The sequence below is a fragment of the Citrus sinensis genome, chromosome 8 (genome assembly GCF_022201045.2).
Source record: "Citrus sinensis cultivar Valencia sweet orange chromosome 8, DVS_A1.0, whole genome shotgun sequence".
Classification (NCBI taxonomy): Eukaryota; Viridiplantae; Streptophyta; class Magnoliopsida; order Sapindales; family Rutaceae; genus Citrus; species Citrus sinensis.
In genome coordinates this window covers 19,730,994-19,757,233 of record NC_068563.1, presented here as the reverse complement: position 1 = coordinate 19,757,233, position 26,240 = coordinate 19,730,994, and the positions used below count along the sequence as shown (strand labels likewise).

General features: G+C 37.9%; 2 protein-coding genes and 1 long non-coding RNA gene across 3 annotated transcripts in view; 1 reads left to right on the top strand and 2 right to left on the bottom strand.

The window, feature by feature from the left end:
* Positions 1 to 368: 368 nt before the first annotated feature.
* Positions 369 to 2,102, bottom strand: LOC107174483 (uncharacterized). Its single transcript, XM_052432744.1, has 2 exons — positions 1,523 to 2,102; positions 369 to 1,168 (listed from the first exon to the last, which is right to left on the bottom strand). The coding sequence occupies exons 1-2, from the start codon at positions 2,100 to 2,102 to the stop codon at positions 369 to 371; spliced, it is 1,380 nt and encodes a 459-aa protein (XP_052288704.1).
* A 2,962-nt stretch (positions 2,103 to 5,064) lies between these two features.
* On the bottom strand, positions 5,065 to 24,695 carry LOC102616950 (uncharacterized). Its single transcript, XM_052432248.1, has 15 exons — positions 24,555 to 24,695; positions 24,215 to 24,354; positions 22,720 to 23,262; positions 21,268 to 22,485; positions 20,817 to 21,138; positions 19,977 to 20,232; positions 19,672 to 19,888; positions 19,224 to 19,585; positions 18,535 to 19,071; positions 11,736 to 12,933; positions 10,637 to 10,990; positions 9,728 to 9,965; positions 6,103 to 8,771; positions 5,836 to 5,993; positions 5,065 to 5,636 (listed from the first exon to the last, which is right to left on the bottom strand). The coding sequence occupies exons 2-15, from the start codon at positions 24,341 to 24,343 to the stop codon at positions 5,291 to 5,293; spliced, it is 8,547 nt and encodes a 2,848-aa protein (XP_052288208.1). The 5' UTR covers positions 24,344 to 24,354; positions 24,555 to 24,695; the 3' UTR covers positions 5,065 to 5,290.
* LOC127899155 (uncharacterized) overlaps positions 10,632 to 26,240 on the top strand; it is a 93,245-nt gene continuing 77,636 nt past the window's right edge. The window contains exon 1 of the long non-coding RNA XR_008051087.1: positions 10,632 to 10,755. This is a non-coding gene — a long non-coding RNA (uncharacterized LOC127899155). The remainder of the gene's footprint in view (positions 10,756 to 26,240) is intronic.

Genomic DNA, 26,240 nt, shown 5'->3' with positions numbered 1-26,240 from the left:
CAAAGCTGATAATCTTCACACACATTTTTCATTACAACACAAGAAACATGTTCAAGAAGACGGCGGGTCAGTAAGCCGAGCAGCATCAGTTGGCTGGACCACCTCAGGTGCAGGGGGGTATCACCAGTTGCGTCTGGGGGAGTACTCGCCTCACCAACATCAGCAGGGATTGCATGAAGAGGAGAGTTTTCCTCCTCAACCACAATTGGCACCACCTCTTCGGCATCTTCTTTTGCGGCCTCCTCATCCATATGTTGAGCAACACCAGCTGCAAGGTCATCCATCTTCAGATCAGGATGCTGCTTCCCGATGACAGCCATGATGCAACGATAGGAATGCCGAAGTCCCTGGTCGTACTGGTTGTCAATTTACTTTTCCAAGTTCTCGACCTGAACCCGGTGGAAATCACGAAGAGATTCAAGCTGAGCTTCATACATAGCCTTCTGCCTTTGCAGATCCTCCTTGACCTTAGCCAGCTCTTCCTCGAGGGTAATGGCCTTTGCTTGGGCAAGAGATTCTCGCTCAATCAACTTCAGATTCTCAAGGTTCAAGTCTCCTGCTTTCTTCTCGGCAACGTCAGCTCTGGTCGTCGCCGATTGAATGTCCTCCTTCATCTTCCGGTCGTAACGGCCAACCTTGGCCTTATAGTAAGTGGCCATACAACTGAGATGGAAGGCGCTATACTGCATGGCCCCCACCAGCTCACTCAGGCTGCAGCCATCAAAGTCCTCCAGGTCCTTCTTGCTCACGAGTTTAGATAGCTCGTTGAGATAAGGGACCAAATGCTCTACTCGGTTGTCAGATGAACGAGATCTAGGCCCGACCGGAGGAGAAAAGGAAGTAGGATCAGTGGTTGCTCCACTAGTTTCTCCGACTTTGGCAGGAGGAGGAGGTAGAGTCTTCAAGGGAGGAACCTGCTGCACAATGTTCACCCGCTTCGCAGTAGGAGCGTCCTTGCTCTGGTCCCTCTTCGCAGTTTGAGGTCGATGACGTTTCCGAGTCAGAGCCCCAATCACAGCATCCTCCATCTTATGGCCGGGGGGCACCAAACAAGACTCGAGTAGGTTATAAGTAGTTATCAGCTCTCGGCTCGAGCAGGAATTGGCCAGTACAACCTCGACCCGTTTGAGCTGATCAGGTTGGAGTGGGAAGTGAACACCCCAAGAACCTGCAATACAAACAGACACTTGGTTAGAGACAAACCAGTAAAGCGAGAACAATTATGGATACGAGACATCTAAAGCGAGCAGGCAACCTAGGACCACGAAACGGGGTGGGACGCGATAATCCTTCCCGTCAATCTGTGCAACTTGACCCCAGGGACCCCCAGCAAAAAAGAACTTTCTCTTCCAATTCCCACCACCACCAGTAGGGAGGTCGGTTATGGGTTTCCTGGTCTTAGTACTTGATTGGAAGTAATACCAGCCAGCATCTTTGGGGCTGCTTTTCAGCTGGTACAGGTGCTTCACCTCATCAACTGTGGGCTCGCTTTGGCAACATCTGTCCCACAATATGAACAGACCAGAGAGTACTCTCCACCTGTTGGGGTTCAGCTGACCAGGAGCTAGATTTAGCCCATTAAGAATCCGGGCAAAGTAGGGTTGCAAGGGACACCTCAGCCCATACTTAAAACTCTCCAAAAATAAGGTAACGTATCCCCTAGGAGGCCGGCTAGGGGTATCCTTCTTTCCTGGGATCTTAAGAGGTATTTCACCAGGAATACTATACCTAAGCCGGAGGTCAGTGAGCTCGTCAAACGTGGTCGTGCACGTCATGTAATCAATGGCGTAATCCCGTGATAGGACTCTACCTCCTACTGTACTCCGCCCTTCTGGTCGCGATGTTCCTGATGGGGACACCTCACCACAATCACCTCCTCGATCCTCACTCAGGGTGTTTTTCGAGCCAGAAGACCCCTCATCACCGCTGTTTCCGCTCGAGGAGGTTGTTTGGGGGTACATCCTCCTAGCGCTAGTCCCAACACTAGGTCTAATGGGTTCTAAGGGGATCCCGGGATCAAAGGCAGGATCAGTGAGCAGACTAGGCAGGAAATCTAACTCGTCGTCATCAACCTCAATGACTTTCTTTTTACCTTTCGACATCTCCTAAACTACGACCAGAGCAATATCACCAAACACTACCCAAACAAAACAAAGAGAAAGGAAATTTTCTATAGCAATCTAGGAACGAGAAAATAGAGGTAATATCTGCAGTTGAGGCCCGGCGGAGTAGAGGCAGGGACAATAGCTTCTACGTCGAGGGAAAAAGGTTATTCAGTCACCGGAGAAGTAAAAGAAGGCTGAAAGATGAATTTCGTCTTTGGGATTTTTAGGTTCCTTAATGAGAAATAAACCCACGGGCTGTCAGCATTTAAGGGCACGAGTTCCAAGGGTCACATAGCCAGCGGTTTGAAATTCAAATGGAGGGACAGATCTCTGCCACATCACCTCACCCGCAATTTAATGCGACACGACTCCTCAAGACTTCTTCCTATCCCGCGCAAATCAGAACTGATGAGTTTCTACTGCTGGTCCACTACATTACCCAATACCAGAAACTAGGGGACCGGTGTTTGGGGGGAGTACTTCGACGAGACCAGACGTGATGAGCAGATATCTGGTGGCAGAGTTCTGCGAACATGTGTATCTTGTAAGAGTCTGGTAGCAGGAGAACAGGAGCAGGAATATTCTGCTCGTCCACGAATATGCCATCCACGAGGCCGGACTCCTGTTAGAGGCATAAAGTCATTCCTGCTAAGGGTCGAGGCGAGGAGACCCGGTCAACGACAGTTGGCGAGACGTCCTCTCCAATCCGAGAATCAAGGCACGAAGGCCATGCAACCACCCAAGATTGCGGAAACGGAGCATCCATTTTCGAGAGGTGGGAAGGTAATGGGCGTGAATGGGGAGGGAAGATCTGAACTCATGAGAAGCCTATAAAAAGGCAGCCAACGAAGGTAAAAAGGTTTAGAATTTTTGATATTATAACTAAGAAAAGAAAGCTCTAAAGAACGGGTACTAGAGAAAAGCCATAAGATTAGTGGCTAGTGTTCCCAAGAGCACAAAAAAACCTTCGTATCTGACTTGAGCGTTGGAGGGTTTACGCCGGGGAAACAACCGGCGTACTCTGACCTGCTTCTGTGTACGCAGGAACTTTCGGAGAAGAAGCCTTACGAGGAGAGATCCTGGTCGTGGTAGAGTTGATCGAGCAGAGGTCCTGGTCTTGGTAGAGAAGGCAACCAGAATCTCGCATCAACAGAAAAAATTTCAAAAGCAGCTTTCGCCCAAGTGGTTGCTTTATGGGATTCCAAGCCATGTGGATCAATGTAGTACATCATTAATATAGATGCTTTTGAATAGTAATTACTAGAGAAATAGATTCAGTAATCTTGGCAAAGAGCCTTACGAAAAACTGCCAGGGCATATTTTGGTTCTTGCAAATGCTAGGCCTGAAACTGCTTCTGATTTGCAGAGGGTGGGAAGGATGTGGACTTCTGTATCAGTCACAATTGTAACAGAGGATGAGAATGAGGTTGATACTAGTTCCACGTATTTTAAAGGCAATGCAACCGAAGAAATCCAAATTGAAGGAGCAAAGAAATCATTTTTTGTGATTTTCTTGACAAATAGAACCTCTAACAGAAGAATATGGAACTCCTCACATATGGAGGGAAATTTGAAGATTATCAAGGAACTTCTGTGCACTGGTTCTGGGGTAAGTGTTTTGGAGTTGATCTTTTAGATTATGATCTTTCTTGATAACATATAACTAGATTACCTTCACCAGTTTGGAAGGTCCTTTTATATGAGGGGATGCAAGATGAATTGAATGTATTATACCTTCAAAGTAGGATAACATGATTGTCTTTTAGGGTCATTGAATATGCTTCTGCCTTCCGACATTAGCTGCTGATTGATTATTAAACTTTCATCGCGAGTGTCAGGTTGATGAAACTTGCGAACTCTGTTCTATGCAAAGTGGGGGCATCTGGAATGAGATATTTGTTCCTAGTTTACCTTGTACCCTCAATGATTCACAAGTAGAGGCTGTGTTTTTACTGTCTTCATCAAGTGCATTGCAACCACAAGGCCACAGCCCAACTTATATGACTTTCAGGGTCATCGACATGTCTTATCTTATCGTATTGAGAGGCTCGCAGAGTGCTTTGCACCACTCACTGGTTGGAGGTATTGCTTTGCTTCCATGATAGACTTCCTTGAAGATTGTGTTTCTGATTATCGTATCTTTTTGGAAAATGAATTGATGAAGTAAATGAAGATATCAGTGGAAACATAATCAAAGAGAGAGAATACGGGAAGGAAGCTGATGCGAGCAATGTGGAGATTAAACCATTTCTTAAGTTTGTCAGAGATAGATTTAAATGTATTGCAGCTCCACTTAAGAGTTGCATTGTTAACTTTTGTACTCGTATACCCAAATGTTACATGACTTACATTGGGGAAGATAATTTTCATGTCATGGCAAACTCTATAAGTTTACTTGATTCTTTTGAAACCTTACTGTTTGAAGACAACTTGTTCGCATTGAGTTCTATCCATTGAATATAGTTGAGTGAACGTGAATATGTTCCGCATTTAATGACTGGTATAGTGAAGATAGTAAAGTTGTGATTCGGATGAGTTTTTATTACTTTTTTGTTTTTTATTTTGTCAACCAAACTAATCAATAAATAATGAAAAATTAAAAGATGATCAATAATTGTCATTAATAGGTCGAACATCAGTAGAAAAAAAAAACAAAAATTAGCCCTTAATTTCTTATGTGAAAGGTCCAAATTAATGACAATCGTAGAGCAAACTTATAAAGATAGTTGTATTAAATAAATAAATAACATAAAATAATAAAGGGGTAAAATACTTCTTGCATCATAACAATCTCTTTTAAATCTACTTAAGAAGTATCGTACTGATAACGTGTTATAGATCCACCTAAGAAGTATCGTAGTGATTATAAAGCCATTGGAAATAAGATGAAATAAAAGGAATGAAATGAAATAAGATAAAGCACGTTGCGGACTGAAGAGGAAAGTGAAAGATATACCGCTGTACCAATATTATGCATCGATTATTAAGCCTAGCGTATGTGCATAACCTGAAAGTCACGAGACGCTAAGCTGTTATCCTGTTATCATAATTCATATGCATACAATACACAATTTGCCAATTCAATTGCACGATATTAAAGCTGAAGTATAGAAGTTAACTGTCTATAGAGCAAAGAGTTATACGCGGAATTGTATGTTCCCTTCACAACTTAATTTGCAACAGGGCTATTTTTGTTTCTTGCCACCTTTCTTCTTCTTGTTTTTCTTGGACTTGCTCGTTCCCGCCCTATTACTTACGGGTTTCTGACTGCTGCCTTGGGCTTCAGAAGCACTGGTTGCTGATGTAGGTATAATCTTTCCCTCATGCGAACCGCTACATTCATCAGCATTGCTATCAGTGTTTTCGACATTAACATTGCCAGCTGATGCAACGCCAGTCTCTAGTGACTTGCCTTTACAATTTATGTATTGCTGAAATAGCAGATTCAAGAGAGGTTCCAGTTTCGGTCTGCTTGACTGCAATCTCTCGTAAATTTCTACCAGTGTGGAAAGGTGCTCGTGTTTCCAGTCACTGAAGAAATTATACATTCAAAAGTGAGTGATAATGAGAACTAAAATAATACATCAGCAATGACTAAACAAATGCAGATTCAAGTTGCCTTCTAAAATAAGAACTAATATAACTTGCCACCAATAATTCTGGAAATATATATAAAAAACAGGTGTTTGGTTCGTGAACTGTGCAAATCAGCTTCCATTTTTCAACTGACCTCATCACACCATCAAGTGCTGCATCAAGTTTTTTCAAATCTTCAAGCATGCGTGCTGCTTCATCCCATCGGCTTTTATCTTCACCATGAAAAGAGTTTTTCTGAAAGCATCCATCCAATGCAGCAGATAAAAGTTGAATACTTTTCTTCACATCCTCCTGAAAGATACACTTACGAATAAATCAACAAACAAAAATGGCATTCACAGAAATGTGCTCAGAACATTAAAATGAAGACAACTGAAGTGTGAAAACAGTTTGGCATCACCTTAATGGTTGAGGATTTGAACACGATGGTCTTTGTGTCTATTCCATTGTCTTCAAACTCCAGTGCTTCAAAAATATTCCAGAATTGTTTGAGTTTAACCGGCAGGTCACCCGCTTTTACCTCCAATGTAGTTATTTCCAGATCTTGCACAGGAGCAGAACTAGAAGAAATACTTGAACTCTTCCCTTGTTCATAACAGTCTGGGTACAGTACATTGCTCTGTAAGTTTGTGGCTTTCATTTTAGCAGCTCCAGCATGACCTCGAGATGCTTCAATTACTGGAAACAAGATCTCTAATATGTCTTCCTTCCTTTTGGTGACCATGTCTACAAAAATTGCATCTGGACATGCAAATTTCGGACAATTATCTCCCAAACTCACAAGGACAAGGGGATTGCCAATCTTTTTAAATGCTTCAGCAATAACATTCAGAAGGTTACGTTTTCGTCTTCTGCGGAGGGCATCATAAAATTCCCATGGTAATTTATTGCGGATGTAGCTCATACCCAGCAGGTCAATAAGCAAATTTAGAGAATGCCCACCAAAGTTCAAATGAAGCAAAGAGATTATGACAACCAATCTCAAAACCACCAATGAGTGGTACTGTTTATTTTTTGTATGAGATTTTTGAATCCACTCAATCATTTCCCTCTCCTTGTATATGAAGTTCTGTACAACAGTGACAACAAAATCAAGTACAACTCCAAAGAACTGTTGAACTTCAGTCAATGAGCTGCATGTTGAAATGGTGTTCCCTTCCTGGTAGATAAGCCAATCAACAAAAGATGACTTCGTAGTAAAAATATAGCCTTTCAAGCTAGACAATAAAATCAGAAAACGCTCAATGAGATACAAGAAATTAGCAGGTGTTATATAGTCCTCTCCCCTCCAGTTGGCACTATAAGTATCTACCAGAGCTCGATAGAATTTCGAAATATGAGACACCCCTTTCAATTCATCAGAGTTATTATACGAAGCAGATTCCTGACAAGATTCTAATCCCATATTCCAAGAGAGACTCTCGAAAAATTCCTTCCATGGTGAATTTTCATCAAACCGTTTTGCAACTCTCTCATATACAGCATTACCCAGCTTACCAGACCCAAGAATCGTTACAACTGTGGTTCCAATTTGCCCATAAGATGGAATACCTTTCAAACCAATGTTTTTAAAAATAACTTCTTTGATGATATTCTTATAAGACTCAGTTCCTCTCAGAGTAATCATATTCATTTTCAGTGATTCTCGCCAGTCCACAGGAAATATGAAGTCAAAGAAATGCTCAGTTGATAGTTCAACAAATTTCTGCAGTATTTTTTCATCATAGTACCGGCGGTTCAGATATTCGGAACTCAAAAGAAATTTTGCAACCTCGTAGATACAAGTAAGATGCAGTACTTGGGAAAACACAGTTGGTGAATTCTTGGATAACTGCTTATGAAGGGCTTCAAGATTGCCCAAGACCTTCATACCAACAGAAAGCAACTCAGAACTCCAATAACTCCTTCCAGCTGAGACAAGCTGATGGACATTGATAGCGGCCAACTTCCCTCTTCTTGGAGCATGTCTATTGTCCAAAGTGCTCACCCACTCAGCATCACTGTTCAACAAAAGATATATGGTATTCAGATTATCGTACTGCTTCCACACACCAAGATAATTCAAGCAAAAATCTCCATAACTTCTATAGTCATTAGCATCCTGACTTTTGAGACATCCCAGATACTCAAATACATTCACGATCATACCCTTCCAGTAGTCCCAAAAGTAGACCAAAGTCTGAACAGTAACCCAGTTTCTACAAATTGTCTCCTCTGAATATGCTTTGAGATCTAAAACAAATTCATCTTCCCACCCATATTTACAGGAATTTGTTTTCAGATGACAATCAAGAATCTTTCTAGCTGATAAAGTTTCACCGCAAATACTCTGATGTCTCTTAGAAGCATTCAACTGTTGATTCATGATAAATAGGTCACTCTCATCATTTGACAAAATACTGGCCTCAGTACAAACAAATTCATAGAATTGGTTTGAGTTACTCTTTGCCAGTGACTTTGCTTTTTCAAAAAGCTCCTTCTTCTCTGTAAATTGCTTCAGGGGCCAGCCTTTGCTCCCAGGAGACCAAAGGGAGTTGGAAAGCACATAGTTGAGAGTGAGATTACATGCTTCCTTGAAATTTCCAGCCTTCTGTAACAAATCCGCTGTAAGAAGAATATCCCCAGTCAGTCGTGCAATATTTGCAGCATCCATGAAGTTTCCTGCTTCTTCTTCCAACACCAGAAGCTCATCAAAGCAACTTTTAGACTTCAAAAAGTTGCGCATCAAATCCATGGAATGAAAAGCTTTGACAAATTTCATCATGGATTTTTTATCATTGAGTTGATAGTAATGAAGAGCACAACTCTGTAGAAAGTCTTGTTCAACTTTGTTTATTTCCTTGCTTCTTCTAACTAGACCAACGTCTGTATCAGCATGCTGTTTCCAGTAGTTGATGTATTGCAAACCAATTTCAAAAAGTTCTCCTCTGGAGCAAACAGCCAAACATTCTGAGAAAAAATTTCCCCTGGCATAAACTTCAGCTGCATGCTTATATTGTCCTGCCAGAAAAAAACACTCCCCAGCTTTTTCCAGCTCTGGTTTCCCACATCTTTCCTCATAAATCTTACCTGCAGGAATATGAAAATTAATCTAACTGACAAATTTACAGCCTCAGAAGTAGTACAAAAAAACATCGTCAAGTGATTTTTGTTACTTTTCCACATTAATTACTATAATTAAGGCAAGAGTTTCTAGGGGAAAAGTTAGGCAAAAGCAGAAAAAAAAAATAAATGCAAACAAACAAACTAAGCAAATAACTCAGTATCTAAATTTAAAATAGAAGTCAAGTTCCATTTTTTACAGTTCATCATGATCCAGATATTGAACCATCCATAAACGAAAATTCAAAACTCATAATAGCTCATTTAATATCAAACTTTCTGAAAGATTGCAGCCGTCTCAAGCAGATTGGATACAGACATTGTGCAAATAACTTTTATCACTTCAACCGGCATATCCAACAGAAAAGGAAGAGGGTGGGCGCTACTACAAGATAAGCTGTATGCAGTACAGAGCATAACAAGAAATAAAATGGAAAGTCCTTGTTCACAATGAAAACAAATTTTATACTCAAACCGTCCACCAACAAATAGTATCAAGTAGAATGAACAACTGAGATTACAGGCCATTTCATGACACAGTATCTTAGACTGCGAGTGAATATTTTGATATCTCATTCCGATCAAAATATTCAATAATTGGGAATATTGACAATTACTTTATTGTAAGTTATTATCACGTTGTACACCTTTTGTCTGCAGATTCTGGAAAAATGCAATTAACTAAACTTTTTAAAGTTATTTCTGAATCGAAGCATTCAACAGAACAGGAAACACAAAATAACCATCCACAAGCTTAAAACAAATCAGGAGTTGATCTATAATCCACAAAGTATCAGAATTCACCATCAGACAGATTGGATATGATGAGGTAACTTTTAAGTTACAGAGAGAAGATAGCAAGAAAAAAATTTCAGCCGTAACATGGCATTATATTCCATCAACACTAAATTTTAAATTCATACCTGCTCTTTCATACTCCCCCAAGTCATAAAAACACTTGGCAGCAGAATCAGCCTTGCCTATGGCTTCAAAAATATTAGCAGCTTCCCTAAGAATAACATTAGCCTCCAGAGGGTTTGAACTTCTAATATGATCAGATGCGGCCTTGAGGCCTGTTGCTTTAGACCTTCCTTCCCAATAGGTATCCTTAGCTTTTTCGAAGCATATAGTTGCCATTTCATAGTTATTCTCATAAAACAGCTGAACACAGCAAATGATTAGTGGAAAGGAAAAATAATATACGATTTGACAAGGTTCAAACATCCATCTCACTCTTACTAGAAATAGAATGCAGGGTATCAACATCAAATTCCATTTAGAAGGCATAAATAGAAGGCAAACAATAACAGCAGCACTGTTAGCAACGTGAATAACATGCTATCATTAAGTGCAGATTAAGCATCAATAACAGTATACTAAATCACAAACAAAAATGCATGATAATCATTAACGATAAATGCAGCAATAATCAAGCAGTTTTTCCAGTAAACTTGACCAAAAGGTATCTTCTCCATAAATGGATGAAACAATCAGAGTGTCACTAAAGGAATGTCACCATTGGAGGCACTACACTGACAATGATAAAAATAGTAGTTATAAAAGTGAAGGTTATGATATTTACGATCGTCATGTATGCGAGTTATGCACGTAGTCCAAAAATGAATGTCAGACATCTCTATGGTACAAGAAATAGAGGCGGAAACAAAACTGATAGCAGTGGTAGTGCAGGAGCATAATACATTTGAAATGTCACCAAGAACGGTAGTCACAGACACGTGCACAAAAATGATAAAAGGTTTCAAAATTATGCAAACCTTAATGCCCCGCGACACATGCACAAAAATGATAAAAAGTTTCAAAATTACGCAAACCTTAATGCCCCGCGACTTCCACTCCTCTGGGCTGCTTGCTACTTGCATTGCCTGTGCAAGTGAATCATCCAACTGCCTGACTTGAACAAGCAACCTTTTCTTCCAATAGTCAAACATAGGTTTGGAGAACTCTTCCATATTTTCCCATATCCACAACCTTTGCCTTGTACGAGTGATGGCTACATATAGTTGCTTCAGTTCAGGGCACAAAACGTTGTGTTTAGCTTCATTGAAGCTTGGGAAGGACGCAGGTAATGTGGAGTCAAGCAAAGCTTGTTCCTTCATGTATTCATATACCACCCTCCATTGATTTTTAAGAGGTGAAGAGCCAAAAAAGTCGTACAACAGTACATCCTATAGAAGAAGATCATGGAAAAGTTCAGGATTCATAATAAATACCTATGAAGACAAGACATGAGAACAATGCTTGAAAGGGCTGTTGCAACTTTAGTTCATGTACTACATCAGTTTATCATATTATCATATTGGACAGTAAAATAACTCCTAGCGTTGTATCTTACTCCCTTAGAATTGGTTCTCTTCATGGTTTTATTTATATAATTATGTACTTGTTTCAAATAAATAGTGTGGGTGAGCAGGGGATTTTATTTCCATTAATGCAATAGTTATATAAATAAAAAAGAAGAGCGAAAGCATTTGGGTTTCATTAAAAGTATAAAATTTATGAACGTAAATAATTTTAAAGAGGAAAATACAAACTTGAATTGCAATTACTTAGCAGTATGTTATTATATCAAACATACTTTTTTTTCCCCCTTTTCTCTTCAAACATGTTATCTAAGCATATTGTGAGCTTGGGCTTTCTATGTATTCATTCTAACCAATAAGGAGAGACTGAATACCGACAGCAAAGCTACAAAATAGTCACCAGAAGTTACAATTTTTTGATTGCTGGATATGCTTATCCAACATCATTCATAGTGAAGAATCTGACATCAGGTAACAGGTAACAGAAAGGAAATAGTGCATTTTCAAAACTGTTAATGATCACCATGGGTTGCGAGGACTCAAAAAGAACATAGCATGATCATAATCTACTAAACCATTAATAATAAAGAACTTTTAAGTAATGTATCACCTGAAATTCAAGGCCCTTGCTCTCCACTATTGTCAAAACAAGAGCTTGCTTCCCAACATAATTGGAAATTTCCTTCCGAACACAGTCATCACGGACCAATATAACCTGCTCTGCTCCAAAACCGACCATATTCCCACCAGCATCTCCACTGTTTCCAAATATTTTTATGATTGCATTTTCATCATTCCCAGATTCAAGCAAAACAGGTGGCTCCCCATATATGAGACTAGTCTCTGGCTTTAAAATATCAACAGAGTGCGGGAAGAACCGGTAAAGAAGTTCAATGACGCTTTGAGCTAAGTTCAGAACACCTACATGTGTACGGAAGTTCTGACTCAGATTGAAAATGTCTGAAAGCTGTCCTTTTTCTTGTCTTTCAACATTTCTAGTATTTCTTGATTCCAGAACAAACTTCTTGTAGAAGAGAGATCGTATGTCTTGAAACCTAAAGTCAATTCCCCTAGCAATTGTTTGTGCCGTATCTCCCGAAAAAACAAAACCCTTCTCAATGTTTCTGCAGATATATTTGAATAAAGCAATTTGACTCATTGTTAGGTCTTGAACTTCATCAATATAAACAAAATGAAATTCATCACCCTTATAACTTTCTTCTTTAAGTCGATGATGAAGATCATTGACCAGATCAGCCAAATCAAATTCACCATTTCTCATCTTCATTTGTTCATAGCTTTCAAAAATTTCATAAATTCTCTCTCTCTTTGGTTTGTTGAGAGTGGAAACCCTGGTGTCTGATAATTTAACATAATCTTCTCGACTGAGTTTACCATCAACAACATCAATGGACTGGACGCCACCTTTTATATGAGATATAATCTCAATAAAGACTCTAGAAGGATCAAGCTTTTTTGTTAGTTGTGCATTAAAATGAGGCCAGTAAGACGAACTGAACCTTTCATAACCAACTTCTTTGGTCCTGATAAAGTTCTGTATGAAAAGTGATCTTGAATTTTGAACCTGACCATAGTGTTTCCTTATATCATGGAATCTCTCAAAGTATGAATTACCCAAAGTCCCATCCAACATTATCAAGAACTTGTGAAATGTTATGACAAGAGGGTAAGACTTAGCTGGAATATCAACAAAAGAATTTGGGATATCTTTGAATTGTGCAGCATCATCAATATCATCGATGTCAATTAAATCGCCTTCTCCAGCTAACTTTTCACCAAAGGCAGCGCTGCAGATTTAGAAGGAAAACCATTAGGCATGAAATATCTTCCATATTCAAGCAAAATATTAAAATTGTTAAGCAATTTAGTGGATACGGCTTAGAGCCTAAAAACACTAAACAAATGTTCGAACAGCAGGAAAGCAGCAACGAATAAAATTAGGCTGCTTCAATACAATTCTACTGCATATAGCACTCGTAAGATGATTTGCAAATATATCATGTCAAAGGAATTAGCAGATTCTATGGCAGATTCTATGCCTGTACAGCTGTAACAATTATCTTTATGATTGTAAATCTTTTATGTTTTCCTTATTTAGGATATACTAGCTGTAGGCTAATTTAGATAGTTCTGTATATGGTAGTTTAGCTATGTTTAGGGCTAAACATAAGCTTGTATTCATAGTATATAATGGGAATTCTCCTCCAAGAGAAAAACAACTTTTGCTCAAAATTCTCTGAGTTTATCATGGTATCAAAGCCTCAGTTCTGAATTCTCTTCTTCCTAGTTCATTCTCTTGTTCTTAGTTATTTTTTATCAAGTTATCTCAGCCTCATGTCTTCAGACAAGTATGATGCCTTTTTGATCCGTTTTAATGGCACAAACTACTCAGCCTGGGCATTTCATTTCAAGATATTTGTCAAAGGCAAAGATCTATGGGGACATGTTGATGGCAGGAAACCTGCCCTTGACAAAGACATAGACCAGGATGGGCACGCCAAGTGGGAAGTCAAGGATGCTCAAATCATGGCATGGATTCTAGGATCTGTGGAATCCAACTTCATCTTGAATCTTCGACCCTTCAAGACCGCAGCAGGAATGTGGAATCATCTGAAGAAACTCTATAATCAAACCAACACTGCTCGTCGATTTCAGCTTGAACATGAGCTAGCCAATCTCCAACAGGGCAGTCTCTCTATTTCTGATTTTTATTCTAGCTTCATGAATCTTTGGGCTGAATATACTGATATAATCTATGCTACCTTACCTCCCAAAGGTCTTAGTTCTGTTCAATCTGTACATGAAACTACTAAGAGGTATCAGTTTCTGATGAAATTGAGATCTGAATTTGAAAGCACTAGGTCTAATCTTATGAACCGAGAATCTGTCCCATCCTTGGATACATGCCTCAATGACTTATTTCGTGAGGAGCAACGACTTCTTACTCAAAACACCATGGAACAACAAAAATCCACTTCTGTTCCTATGGCTTATGCAGCTCAAGGCAAGCCAAAAGGTAGGGACATAAGTACAGTTCAATGTTTTTGTTGCAAAGGATTTGGACATTACGCTTCAAATTGTTCAAAGAAATTCTGCAACTACTACAAAAAGGATGGCCACATCATCAAGGAATGCCCTACTCGACCCCCCAAGAAATCTGAAACAGCATATGCTACCTCAGTTGGTTCTTCTAGTGCTGGTAGTTCTGTCGATACAGCACATTTGACACAAAGTGCTCCCGCTCCTGTTCAGTCTGTGACCGCAGAAATGATTCAACAAATGATCATTACTGCATTCTCCTCATTAGGACTCTCAGGTAAATCACCAACTAAATCTCCTTGGTACTTCGATTCTGGGGCTTCCCATCACATGACAAACAATGCTAAATTCCTCACCAATGTAAGTAAATACCCTGGAAATCTAAAAATTCATACAGCTGATGGCAACTCTTTACCTATCACAGCCATTGGTGATGTTTCTTCTTCTATAACCAATGTCTTTGTCTCTCTTGGTCTTACCACTAATCTTGTTTCAGTCGGTCAGTTAGTTGACAATAATTGTAAAGTAGAATTCTCTAAATCTGGTTGTGTTGTGCAGGATCAGCAGTCAGGGAAGATGATTGCCAGGGGGCCTAAAATAGGACGTCTTTTCCCTCTCCAATTTGCTGAGTCTCCATGTTTCTCTTTGCCTGTCATCACTTGTAATTTTACTAATGTTAATTATCGAGCATGGCATAAGCGTCTAGGACACCCAAACTCTAATGTACTTCATGCTTTGCTAAATTCTGGTTTACTTAGGAATAAAAGATCACCATCTCTTAGTGTTGTTCAATTTGATTGCAATTCTTGTAAGCTTGGAAAAAGTAAAATTCTGTCATTTCCCACTCACACACCAAATGTTTTCCAGCCTTTTGATTTGATACATAGTGATGTGTGGGGTATGGCGCCCGTTACATCTCATGCTAATTACAAGTACTTTGTCACTTTTATTGATGACTATAGTCGCTTCACATGGATTTATTTTCTACATTCTAAAGATGAAGTGTTCTCTATTTTCAAGCTTTTTCATGCACATATTCAGACCCAATTTTCAACTAAAATCAAAATTCTTCGCTCTGATAATGGGGGTGAGTATATGTCTCATTTATTTCAAGAATTTTTGCACACCAATGGTATAATTTCTCAAAGATCTTGTCCTTCAACCCCCCAACAAAATGGGGTGGCTGAAAGAAAGAACCGTCACCTTCTCGATGTTGTCCGCACTCTTCTATTAGAGTCATTTGTACCCTCTCGTTTTTGGTGTGAAGCTCTCTCCACTGCTGTCTATCTCATCAACAGATTGCCCTCTCCTTCCTTGAACCATGTCTCCCCTTTCTTTCGGTTATTTGGCTATACACCAAATTACTCCCATCTCCGTACCTTCGGTTGTGTGTGCTATGTTCATCTTCCTCCACATGAACGCACAAAACTCACAGCCCAAGCTGTGAAATGTGCTTTTCTAGGATATTCTATGCACCAAAAAGGTTTTCTTTGCTATGATCCAAATTTGCGTCATATAAGGATTTCTCGAAATGTGATTTTTTTTGAAAATCAGTATTTCTTTTCCGCACACCAGGACGATTTTTCCCCTTCATTTTCTGTTTTGCCAAAGTTTACTAACCCTTCTGCAGATTCTGTACCTTCTAAACCTCTCATAGTCTATCAGCGACGCAAGAATTCAGTACCTCTCAGGCCCCCTCCAGCAACTTCCTTAACTGCTGATCCAGTTCCAGCAACTGCACCTGAACCTCTCAGACACAGTACTCGGGTTCATAGACCACCAGATAGGTATGGTTTCACCTATCCATTATCTTTGACAGCCACTTTGTCTTCTATTCCTATTCCTTCATCATATAAACAGGCAATGGAGCATGAATGTTGGCGAAAAGCTGTTGAATCAGAACTTCTTGCACTTGAGGAAAACCAGACTTGGGATATTGTTTCATGTCCTCCATCTGTGAAACCCCTTAGTAGTAAATTAGTGTTTTCTATCAAGCTGCGTTCTAATGGATCCATAGATCGTTACAAGGCTCGGTTGGTGGCTCTTGGCAACAAGCAAGAATATGGCCTAGACTACGATGAGACCTTCGCACCGGTAGCCAAAATGACCATTGTTCGAACAATATTAGCTCATGCTGCATCACAATCATGGTCTTTACATCAAATGGATGTAAAGAACGCTTTCCTACATGGTGATCTCAAGGAGGAAATTTACATGAAACTTCCCTACGGTATGACTACTTCCTCACCTAATGATGTTTGCAAACTAAAACGTTCTTTGTATGGGTTGAAGCAGGCACCGCGAGTATGGTTTGAGAAGTTTCGATCAACTCTTTTCGGTTTTTCATTCACTCAAAGTCAGTATGACTCCTCCCTTTTTTTTCAACAGACATCTAAGGGCATCGTTGTTCTCCTTGTTTATGTGGACGACATCGTTATCACTGGTTCTGATATGGAGGCAATTTCTAAACTTCAGAATTTGTTGCACTCCACTTTTCGCATGAAAGACCTCGGTCAACTCACCTATTTTTTGGGGTTAGAGGTGCATCATCGGACTCAAGGTATCTTCTTGCATCAGCACAAGTATATTCAGGATTTAATTCAATTAGCTGGACTTATGGACACAAATTCTGTTGACACCCCAATGGAACTTAATGTGAAATATCGACGAGACGAAGGGGAACTACTTCAAGATCCTACTTTATATCGAAAGCTGGTTGGTAGTCTTATCTATCTAACTATCACCCGCCCAGATATCTCTTATGCTGTCCACACTGTCAGCAAGTTCATGCAAGCCCCTCGACATCTCCACCTATCCGCAGTCCGCCGCATCATTAGATATATTCTTGGCACTCCTAGCCGCGGTTTATTCTTCCCTACTGGTTCTTCACCCCAACTACAAGCCTACAGTGACGCAGATTGGGCTGGCTGCCCGGACACGAGAAAATCTACTATGGGATGGTGCATGTTTCTTGGTGATGCCCTTATCTCTTGGAAATGCAAAAAGCAAGACTCAGTCTCCAAATCATCCACTGAGGCAGAATATCGCTCCATGTCTGCAGCCTGCTCCGAGATCATTTGGTTGCGTGGTCTCTTAACAGAGCTTGGTTTCTCACAACATCAACCTACTCCCCTACATGCTGACAACACTAGTGCCATCCAAATTGCAGCCAACCCTGTCTACCACGAGCGCACGAAACACATAGAGGTTGACTGCCACTCTATTCGAGAGGCCTATGACCGCCAAGTTATCACCCTCCCGCATATCTCCACTACTCTACAGATTGCGGATATCTTCACCAAATCCATGACACGTCAGCGACATAACTTTCTTGTTAGCAAATTGATGCTTGTAGATTTACCAGCATCAATTTGAGGGGGGATGTCAAAGGAATTAGCAGATTCTATGGCAGATTCTAGGCCTGTACAGCTGTAACAATTATCTTTATGATTGTAAATCTTTTATGTTTTCCTTATTTAGGATATACTAGCTGTAGGCTAATTTAGATAGTTCTGTATATGGTAGTTTAGCTATGTTTAGGGCTAAACATAAGCTTGTATTCATAGTATATAATGGGAATTCTCCTCCAAGAGAAAAACAACTTTTGCTCAAAATTCTCTGAGTTTATCATATCAATCAAAATCAAACTCCAGAAAGCAAGGCCCATTGCCAATAGAATGTTAAGATACTCTTAAACAAGGATTTGAGACCAAAAACTGCAGTTCAGATTCAGAAGTGGAATGGATCATCAATATTCAAAAGTAAAACTCCATTTCCATGCTCATTGGGACAAAAAGCTATTCCAACAAAATGATGCATTGAAATATGCTATGAACTAAGAAGCCTAAAGCTTTGAATACTCAGTAATAGTTCAGTTTTATTAATTCAATGTTTTAGTTAGGCACTAACAAAAAAGCACGGACAATTTGAATTCTTTTCTAATTTGAACATGATAAATAAAAAGGAGAAGATGCATGAAATCCATTAAAGCTTAAGCTAATGAGTTAATCCCATCAGTCATTCATTGTACTCTGAAAGAGAAAATGCAACCAGCAATTTTCACACAGAAAAAGAGGGAGGACTTAAAGGCTGTTATGGAATCATTAGAAGTTATTACTACAGAAAATGTTTGACGATAAAATTTTAGAATTAAAGAATGTATTTGACTTTAAGAAGTTTTAAATTTCTAATTTCCACAACAGAGAAGAAGAGAGGAAGAGTCATTCATGTAGAACCTAACTTATTCAAACCAAGCAAATTCATCATTTCAAGATTTAAGGTGAAAAGTTTTTTTTTTTAAAAAAACAAATTAAAGAAAAGCTTAACAACAATTTCATTAAAACACGCACCTTTTCATGTGAGATATATGTTGCTTTACAGCAAAACATAGTTTAGGACTGACGGTCACAAAAAGTTGGTGCAAGATGTACCTTTCAGTTCCCCCAAGACCCTCTACAGCCTCAACTTCCCGGCTAGTATGCAGAGTTAAACCATTATTTACTCCATAGAATTGTTCCTTTGCCATATGGTGATGTTTTTCATTTTGAAACAATTTCATTGTCAGAATAGTAGTTTTCCCTGTACCTGACCGACCAAGTATAAAGGTGCTTCTAGGAAAAAGGATCATCTCCAATTGTTCATCCGTCACTTCAAATGGAAGATCCAATTCTCTACCATCTCGGTCGGATAGGAGGTGGCTCACTATACCTGATGATAAGGGGTAGAACTTCATCAACAACAGACTATCAGTCACATTCGAATTCTCAACATAACTTCTACAATCAAACGCAGCTCCACTCAAGTCACTCCCACTTTCATTGTCAGCAAGATTCTTGAACCGGACAATATTTGAAGTGACTGCCCAAGTCTTTGGAACCTCCAAATTCCTGGGTATAAAGAAACAATCCAAAATAATCAAAACGAATTTTCAACGAAACATGAATAAGCAATCACACTTCTTCCAGTCCAATCAATGCAGCTGGAGTTTAGGCATTATAAAATTGATTCATATCTGACAGAGTTTACAAGATAGACATACCCGTCAAAACATTTCTCTTTACATAGATTAATAAATTCATCAGTGTACTTGACAAATATATTATCCAGACGTGTCACCAATTTTTGGACATCCTCCAAAGGCAATATATCCCAAACTTTCAAAACTTGGATGTATTGAGATTCCTTGACATCCTTGGCAATGTCAATTGTGCTAATAATGTAGAATCCTTCAACCTTGAATTGCTTAATGATGTGTGAAGAACTTGCACAGACTGAGTCCACATTCCTCCTCTTAGGTCGCCAGCCGCCAGAAAGTTTCAGTAGAAGGTTGATAACCGACTTTTTGGTCTGGTCTGAAGTCAGCTTTTTAAAAGATTTCAAAAAGTTATCACTAAAATTAACCTGAGGAAAGGAGAAGAGAATTAGTAACAAGCTAGAACAGAAACACTGATTTTAGTAAAAAAATTATGCAGACTAAAATTAAATACCTTCCACCTTTCACTTCTGAAAAGTATACTTCCCGGATTAAGCAGTTCATCTAATTCATCAAGCTCTTTCTTCACTTCTAATATTGCTTTGGCCAAATCCTTATCCTCATCAACATTAAAGAAACATTGACGAGCCTTAGCATCATCAAGTAAGGTTTTCCAAACAGATTCACTACGAGTTAAAGTCCTTTCTCTCCCCAAAATCCAAAGACAGTGCCTAACAAGAGTCAAATGGACAGAAGTATTTCTCCATAGTAGATAAAAATAAACCAAATATGGAGTATTCTAAAGATATTGCATATTACCTAGCCCTTGTAAGAGCAACGTTAATTCGCTGAGGACTGGACGTGAAACCAATTGATCCAGCATTGTTAGATCTTACAGTTGAAATTATTATAATGTCCTCTTCTCCTCCTTGGAAACCATCAATCGACGTCACTTTCACAGCAAAGCCAGCACTTTTCTCATATTTACTTCCAAGTTTTTCTTGAATTGCAATTACTTGTGCACTGTAGGGAGACACTATTCCAATGCTGAGTTTCTCTTTTGACTCAACCCAAGCTGCCAGTTAAGGATTAAAAGGATATAAAAAAAAAAAGAGTTATTAGTATCAACAGTTCATTGTTATCAAAAGAAAAAAAGGATTACAGGCTACTATGAAATATTTACTCTGGATGGGGCAAGCTCTTCTCTTCTGGTTCATGGTTCATTGTTAGGCATTTTTTAATCGATCAGAGCACAAATTACTTATATTATTACGCCTAAGGAAAGCTAAAAGACGCATATTTTGTTGGGATGACAGGATATCTCTTCCCAGTAGTATAGTCAGAACACACACTTTTTCAATTGTATCATCATTACAATGTCCAACCTCTTAATTGCACCACTGCATCTAATTACCCTCCTCTTTTTCTTCAATCATGTTTAACAGAAATAATATGAATTCAGCGTACACCTAATACCGTCCTAAATGGAAAATAGTGTAAGAGGATGGAATAAACAATCATAGTAGTAGAATGTGTTAATAAGATGGATATTAGATCTTGTTTTTCAAAGGGCAGCATCAAAGGTTAAATAAGCACAAGCTCTACAGGGATACTGAAATATTTAGATGGATACAAAAATGAGTCTCCAACGAGACATACCTTTGTACAAGTTCAGCAGAATTTTCATCACTACAGATACCTCAACCATATTTCTACAGCTGTGCTCAATGAACTCTTCTCTTCCGCCAAATACATTGATGAAAGCATATGGACCATACATTGGCCCAGGCAAAAATTGTTTTTCATAGCTTCTTTTCCTAACAGTAGGGGCATCAAGAATCTTGTTTTCATAGAAATATGAGTTTGGGAAGAAGCTAATTGATGGATGCATTCTGTACTGCATACTTAGCAGGTGTTTTGAGTGACCCAAATAGCTTAACCTCTCAAATAAACTTCTACCAAAATAAGCTTCACCAGAAACCTGAAAAGAAAGGTAAAAATTAAAATAAAAAGAAACAAATAAATAAATAAAGAAGTGAACATCATATGTATAGAAATTTACATACTCCAGCTCAACTTCAATTAAGATGTCCAAATAACAATAACTTACACTGCTTTCGACCATCGCTGGTAATTGGCACTCATCACCAACAAGAATAGCATGCTGTATACATGGGAGTTGTAAAGGTATGGCAGACTCACTCTCCTTCAACTGTGCAGCTTCATCAATGACCAGAAACTTCAGCTGTTCCATTGCCACTGAATGCAGCTTATATGAACTAGATGCAGTGCAAAAAATTAAGGAAGCCTTTGTAAAACAGAAATCCTTAAGTAATCCCATGTTCATAGCACTTGGAAGGTTAAGTTCTTTAAAAGAATTCCAGAGTTCTCTTAAAACTGAATGACATTTGCTTCTACTCTCGTGCAACGTGTATTTTATATCCACAATTGACTGAGAGAAATCTTCATCTACTGAATGTGAAAAAAGTTCCTCAAGATCTTCAGAACCCATATTGTCTTGAAACAACAAGGTTTCAAAAGAATCAAGAAAACTTATAACAGTTCCCAGGACTTGAAAATTATCTTCCCCAATGTAAGATTTGGGTAAATGAGTACCTAAGTTAAAAATGCAACTCCTAAGTGGAGCTGCAGTACACTTAAATCTTTCTCTCACAAACTCAAGAAATGTTTTGATCTCTACCTTGCTCACTTCAGCATCCTTCCTGCATTCTTTCTCTTTGATTTCGTTTCCATTAATATCTTCACTCTGCTTCATCGATTCATTTTCCATATAAATATGATATTGAGGAACACAATCGTCAAGAAAATCTATCATGGAAGCAAAGCAATGTCTCCAACCAGTAAGAGGTGCAAAGCAATCAGCAAGCCTCTTAACACGATAGTCCAAATATATCTCCTCAACTCCAGAATCAACTTTTAAACGCTCATTATTTCCAAATAAGAGAATCTCTCCCAGTGGGAAAAACAGAATGTCTCTTCCAGGATCTCCTTCTACTGATTCTTTCACCAGCTTGACAACACGAGAGGCAACTTCCACAATGGCAACATTTGTTGGGCTGCAAATAAGGGTTCTGCAATTCATTTTTAAGAGGGCAATGAGCAGCACACTGACAGTTTTAGTTTTCCCTGTCCCTGGTGGGCCCCATATGAGTTCAACAGTGGTCTTGTGGTCACAATGCATATGACGAAGACAAGATAAGACAGCCTCTTCTTGTGAATCATTCAGGGTAGAAGATAATCTAGGACCAAATATCTCATTCCAGATGTCCTCACTTTGCATGGAACAGAGTTCACAATTTTCGTCAACCTGACACTCAAGATGAAAGTTTAACAATCAGCCAACAGTTACGTCAGAAGCATTAGTATATTCAATGATCCTAAAAGTCAGTGTGCTGGAATTCTACTTTGATACTACATTAAATTCAATTTTCATTGTGCATTCCTTCATACAAATATAGGACAATCCATACTAATGGATGTAATCTAACAACATGACATAAAGAAAAATCATAATAAAAAAGATCATCTCCAAAACACTTACCCCAGAATCAGTGCGTAAAATTTCCTTGATAATCTTCAAATTTCGATTCCTATGTAAGGTCTTCCATATTCTTCTGTTTGAAGTTATATTTGTCAAGAAAATCACAAATAGTGATTTTTTTGCACGATCAATTTGGATTTCTTTTGAGGTTTTGACTTTAAAATAAGTGGAACCAGTATCAATTTCATTCTCATCCTCTGTTATTTTAGTGACTGATACAAAAGTCCACATCCTCCCCACCCTCTGCAAATCAGAAGCAGTTTCAGGCTTAGCATCAGCTAGAACTAAAATATCCCCTGGCAGTGTTTTGTAAGGCTCTTTGCCAGGATTACTGAATCTGTTCCTCCAGCAATCAACCTTAACATCATACAACATTGCTCCATATGGCTTGGAATCCTCAAGAGCAACCACTTCAGCGAAAGGTGCTTTTGAAACTTTTTCCATGGTTGAGAATAGTTGTGCTCGTGTTTCTTCCAGCAAGGGGAAAACAAATGATTCAAAATACTGACTGACAGACTGAAACGATAATGGAATTTGTTTCACCTAAAAGGAACGAAGTAACAGTTAGTGTACAATTGAATAATAAGACAAAACCAACTAACAGAAACATAAAATGAAGAGAACAGCACAAAGGATCTTAGGTTTAAAATGTACCGAAAATCAGAGACAGAAAATGTAAGTGGATGTTTATAGTCGTGCAGATAAAAGGACTAGAGATGTAAATGTGCATGTACTGCAACAGCCACATGGAAGAATCACAGAAATTTGCATAAGTAATCTATAGTCTTCATGCCACAATCACTGAAGGTAACTTTGTCAATAGGAAATAACTAACCTCAAGAAACTTGATGCAAAAGCATCCAAAAAACTTAATAAGCAATCAACTTCATTCTTAGATGTTCTGATAGTAATTCTGATAAAAGGTTATATCCTCCTGCCTTCCTCTACACTCAAAATTAGTTCTACATCCTTAATATAGGCGAAATATTTTTGTCCCATCACCATAAAAGCATACAGAACAATATTATTGAAAGGGAAATGTTAAGACATACTAACAAATATCAAACAAACTACTAACTCAAGAAGCATGACCACATCTTAAAACAACTTTATTTAACTCGCCACCCAAATTCAAATTCTGGGAGAAGCAGCGAGTTAAAAAATTGATTGGAGTTTTACCCCTTCCTCAATCCATTTCTTTTTTTTTAAAAAAAAAAAATAGATTTCTTTCAAAATGCTCTAAACTTTAAAGGATGTTAAAACACCTGTATCATTATTACAGCAAGAGGTCAAGATTTATTCAATTTTTGTCATGTAGTCACATAAGTAAATGGTCAAATTGAGAAAGAATCCAAGTCCCAATTCCCAAAGAGCAATTTTGTACAAATGTACAGACTACAGTAGCATGGGCAAACCTTCAATAACATCAAGAATCCATATGAAAAAATTTTCAGAAGACTGTTAAATGAGGATGAAAATGGAGAAGAAAACAAACCTTTTCCTTGTAAAGATTTTCATTTAAAATGTCCTCAAGAGACCAAGAAAATACAGTATCAATGAAGCCATAATCATTGGGAACTGCTGTCTTCTTCCTCCTGCTGCTGCTAGCTTCACCTTCCATCATTTCCTCTCTCTCTGTGTAATCAAAATAACAATGACAATGTTAAAAACCCACTTCAAAATCACCCTTATATCCTCAAAATAACTTTCTTAAAATGAAAAAAAAAAATACCCTACGTGTTAAAACAAAATGAAGTAACGTCACAAGAAAGCAAGTGAGATAGTACAAAAGAAAACAGGCTCTTGAAAATCATAATATAACAAACAGAAGAAACCTTAATAAAAGGAAAAACAAAAGAAAAAAGCTTTCAGAGTGAAGTTGCTTGCTTAGAACACTGTAGCAAAATGGACTGGAAAAGGGCCTCTACTCTTTCAGTCTTTTCATTTTCTTGCCTTTTTTTTTTCAAACTTATTTGTCAATTATTTCTACTTGCTTTGAAAGTCAAATTAATTCGTCACTTCTCCATTAAAGGATGAAATTTCACCTTGGAAAGAATGAAAATAAATGCAGCTCTCATTTTTTCTTCAATTTTCAAAGATAATATAGCTTAGTTGATGACGAGGAATATTATGATCAAGTATTTTTGGCAAGTGTAAATTCAACAATGCTGCTTCGTTTTACAAAGACTGTTACCAAATGAGAGAGGTAAAGGCAGTAGACACATTTTTTTGGGAAACCCAATGCTTAATAATGCTTCATATAAAGAAGCAATTAAAGAAATCTTTGACAAAGAAAGTTGTTTTCAGATTCTGTACATTGTACTAAAAGAAAATTTAAAAAAAAATGGAAATACAGTTGACTCATGGTCTTCTCATTTGATTTCATTTATGTTTAATTACTTTATTCTCAAAAGGAAGAATACTTTACTTTTTGAATATTATTTCCCCTAGATGTCAAGTCAAGAGACTTTTGGAAACTTTACAGGGTTTTGTATCAATGGCTAAGCTACCATTTAGGTATGTTAAATAAATATTTTTTTGAAAAAAAAAATCCTAGTTTCCGTTGCAATGTTTTAAGTTTGGACAGTATTATTATTTGCATAATGCTTTTTGCGAAATGTTATTGCCCTTGCTTGAAATGTAATAAAAATTAATGTATAAAAGAAAATTTTGTCGAAAAAGTGTCAAAAAAAAAGAAAAAAAAACACAATTTTTTCATGGTAGCCTAGTTTCCCACTCTCCTCCTCAACAACTTCTCATGTTACCACGATTAGGGGTGATGCATGTTATTAAGGGTATTGATTCATATTATCATGTTGTGTTTTTGTCCCTTTTTTATTTGTGTTGTGTCAAATTTAATCTAACACGAATATGATTCATTTATTAATTATATTATAACATGGATATAACTTGCTTATTAATCATGTTTACACGTTTAACACATTTCATAAAAACATAATGATAATTAATTTAAAATATGAGTGATATACCAATATTATTCTTATGTAGATCATAAATGGGTTATCATCACATGAATATAAATTTACAACGCAATACGATTACGACACGAATAATTTATATTTGTTAAGTATACATATAAGTTGTTTTTTTCAATAATATTATCATATATTAATTAATATTCATTTCATAAACAGTAAATGTGTTGAAGTAGTCTAACAGGGATACTATGACAAGATTATTACTCATATCGTATTGTGTCAATTCATTTATTAATTATGTATTGTCCTCAACAGACCAAGAAAATACAATATCAGTGGAATTAGCATTGTCCAAGATCCAACATAATCCAATCAAAATTAAGGGTCCGCCTAACTTACAGCTACCTTGTAAAATTTCATTTAACCATCTATACTTTATGTTATTTACAATATATTTATAAGTATTATAAAACTTTTTGTATTGTAAAATTTCGTTAAGCCCCCTTACACTCTGATTTATTTCATTGAAATACATAGAGTATCAATTCGCCCCTATAATTTGAAATTCCCAAAATACCCTCC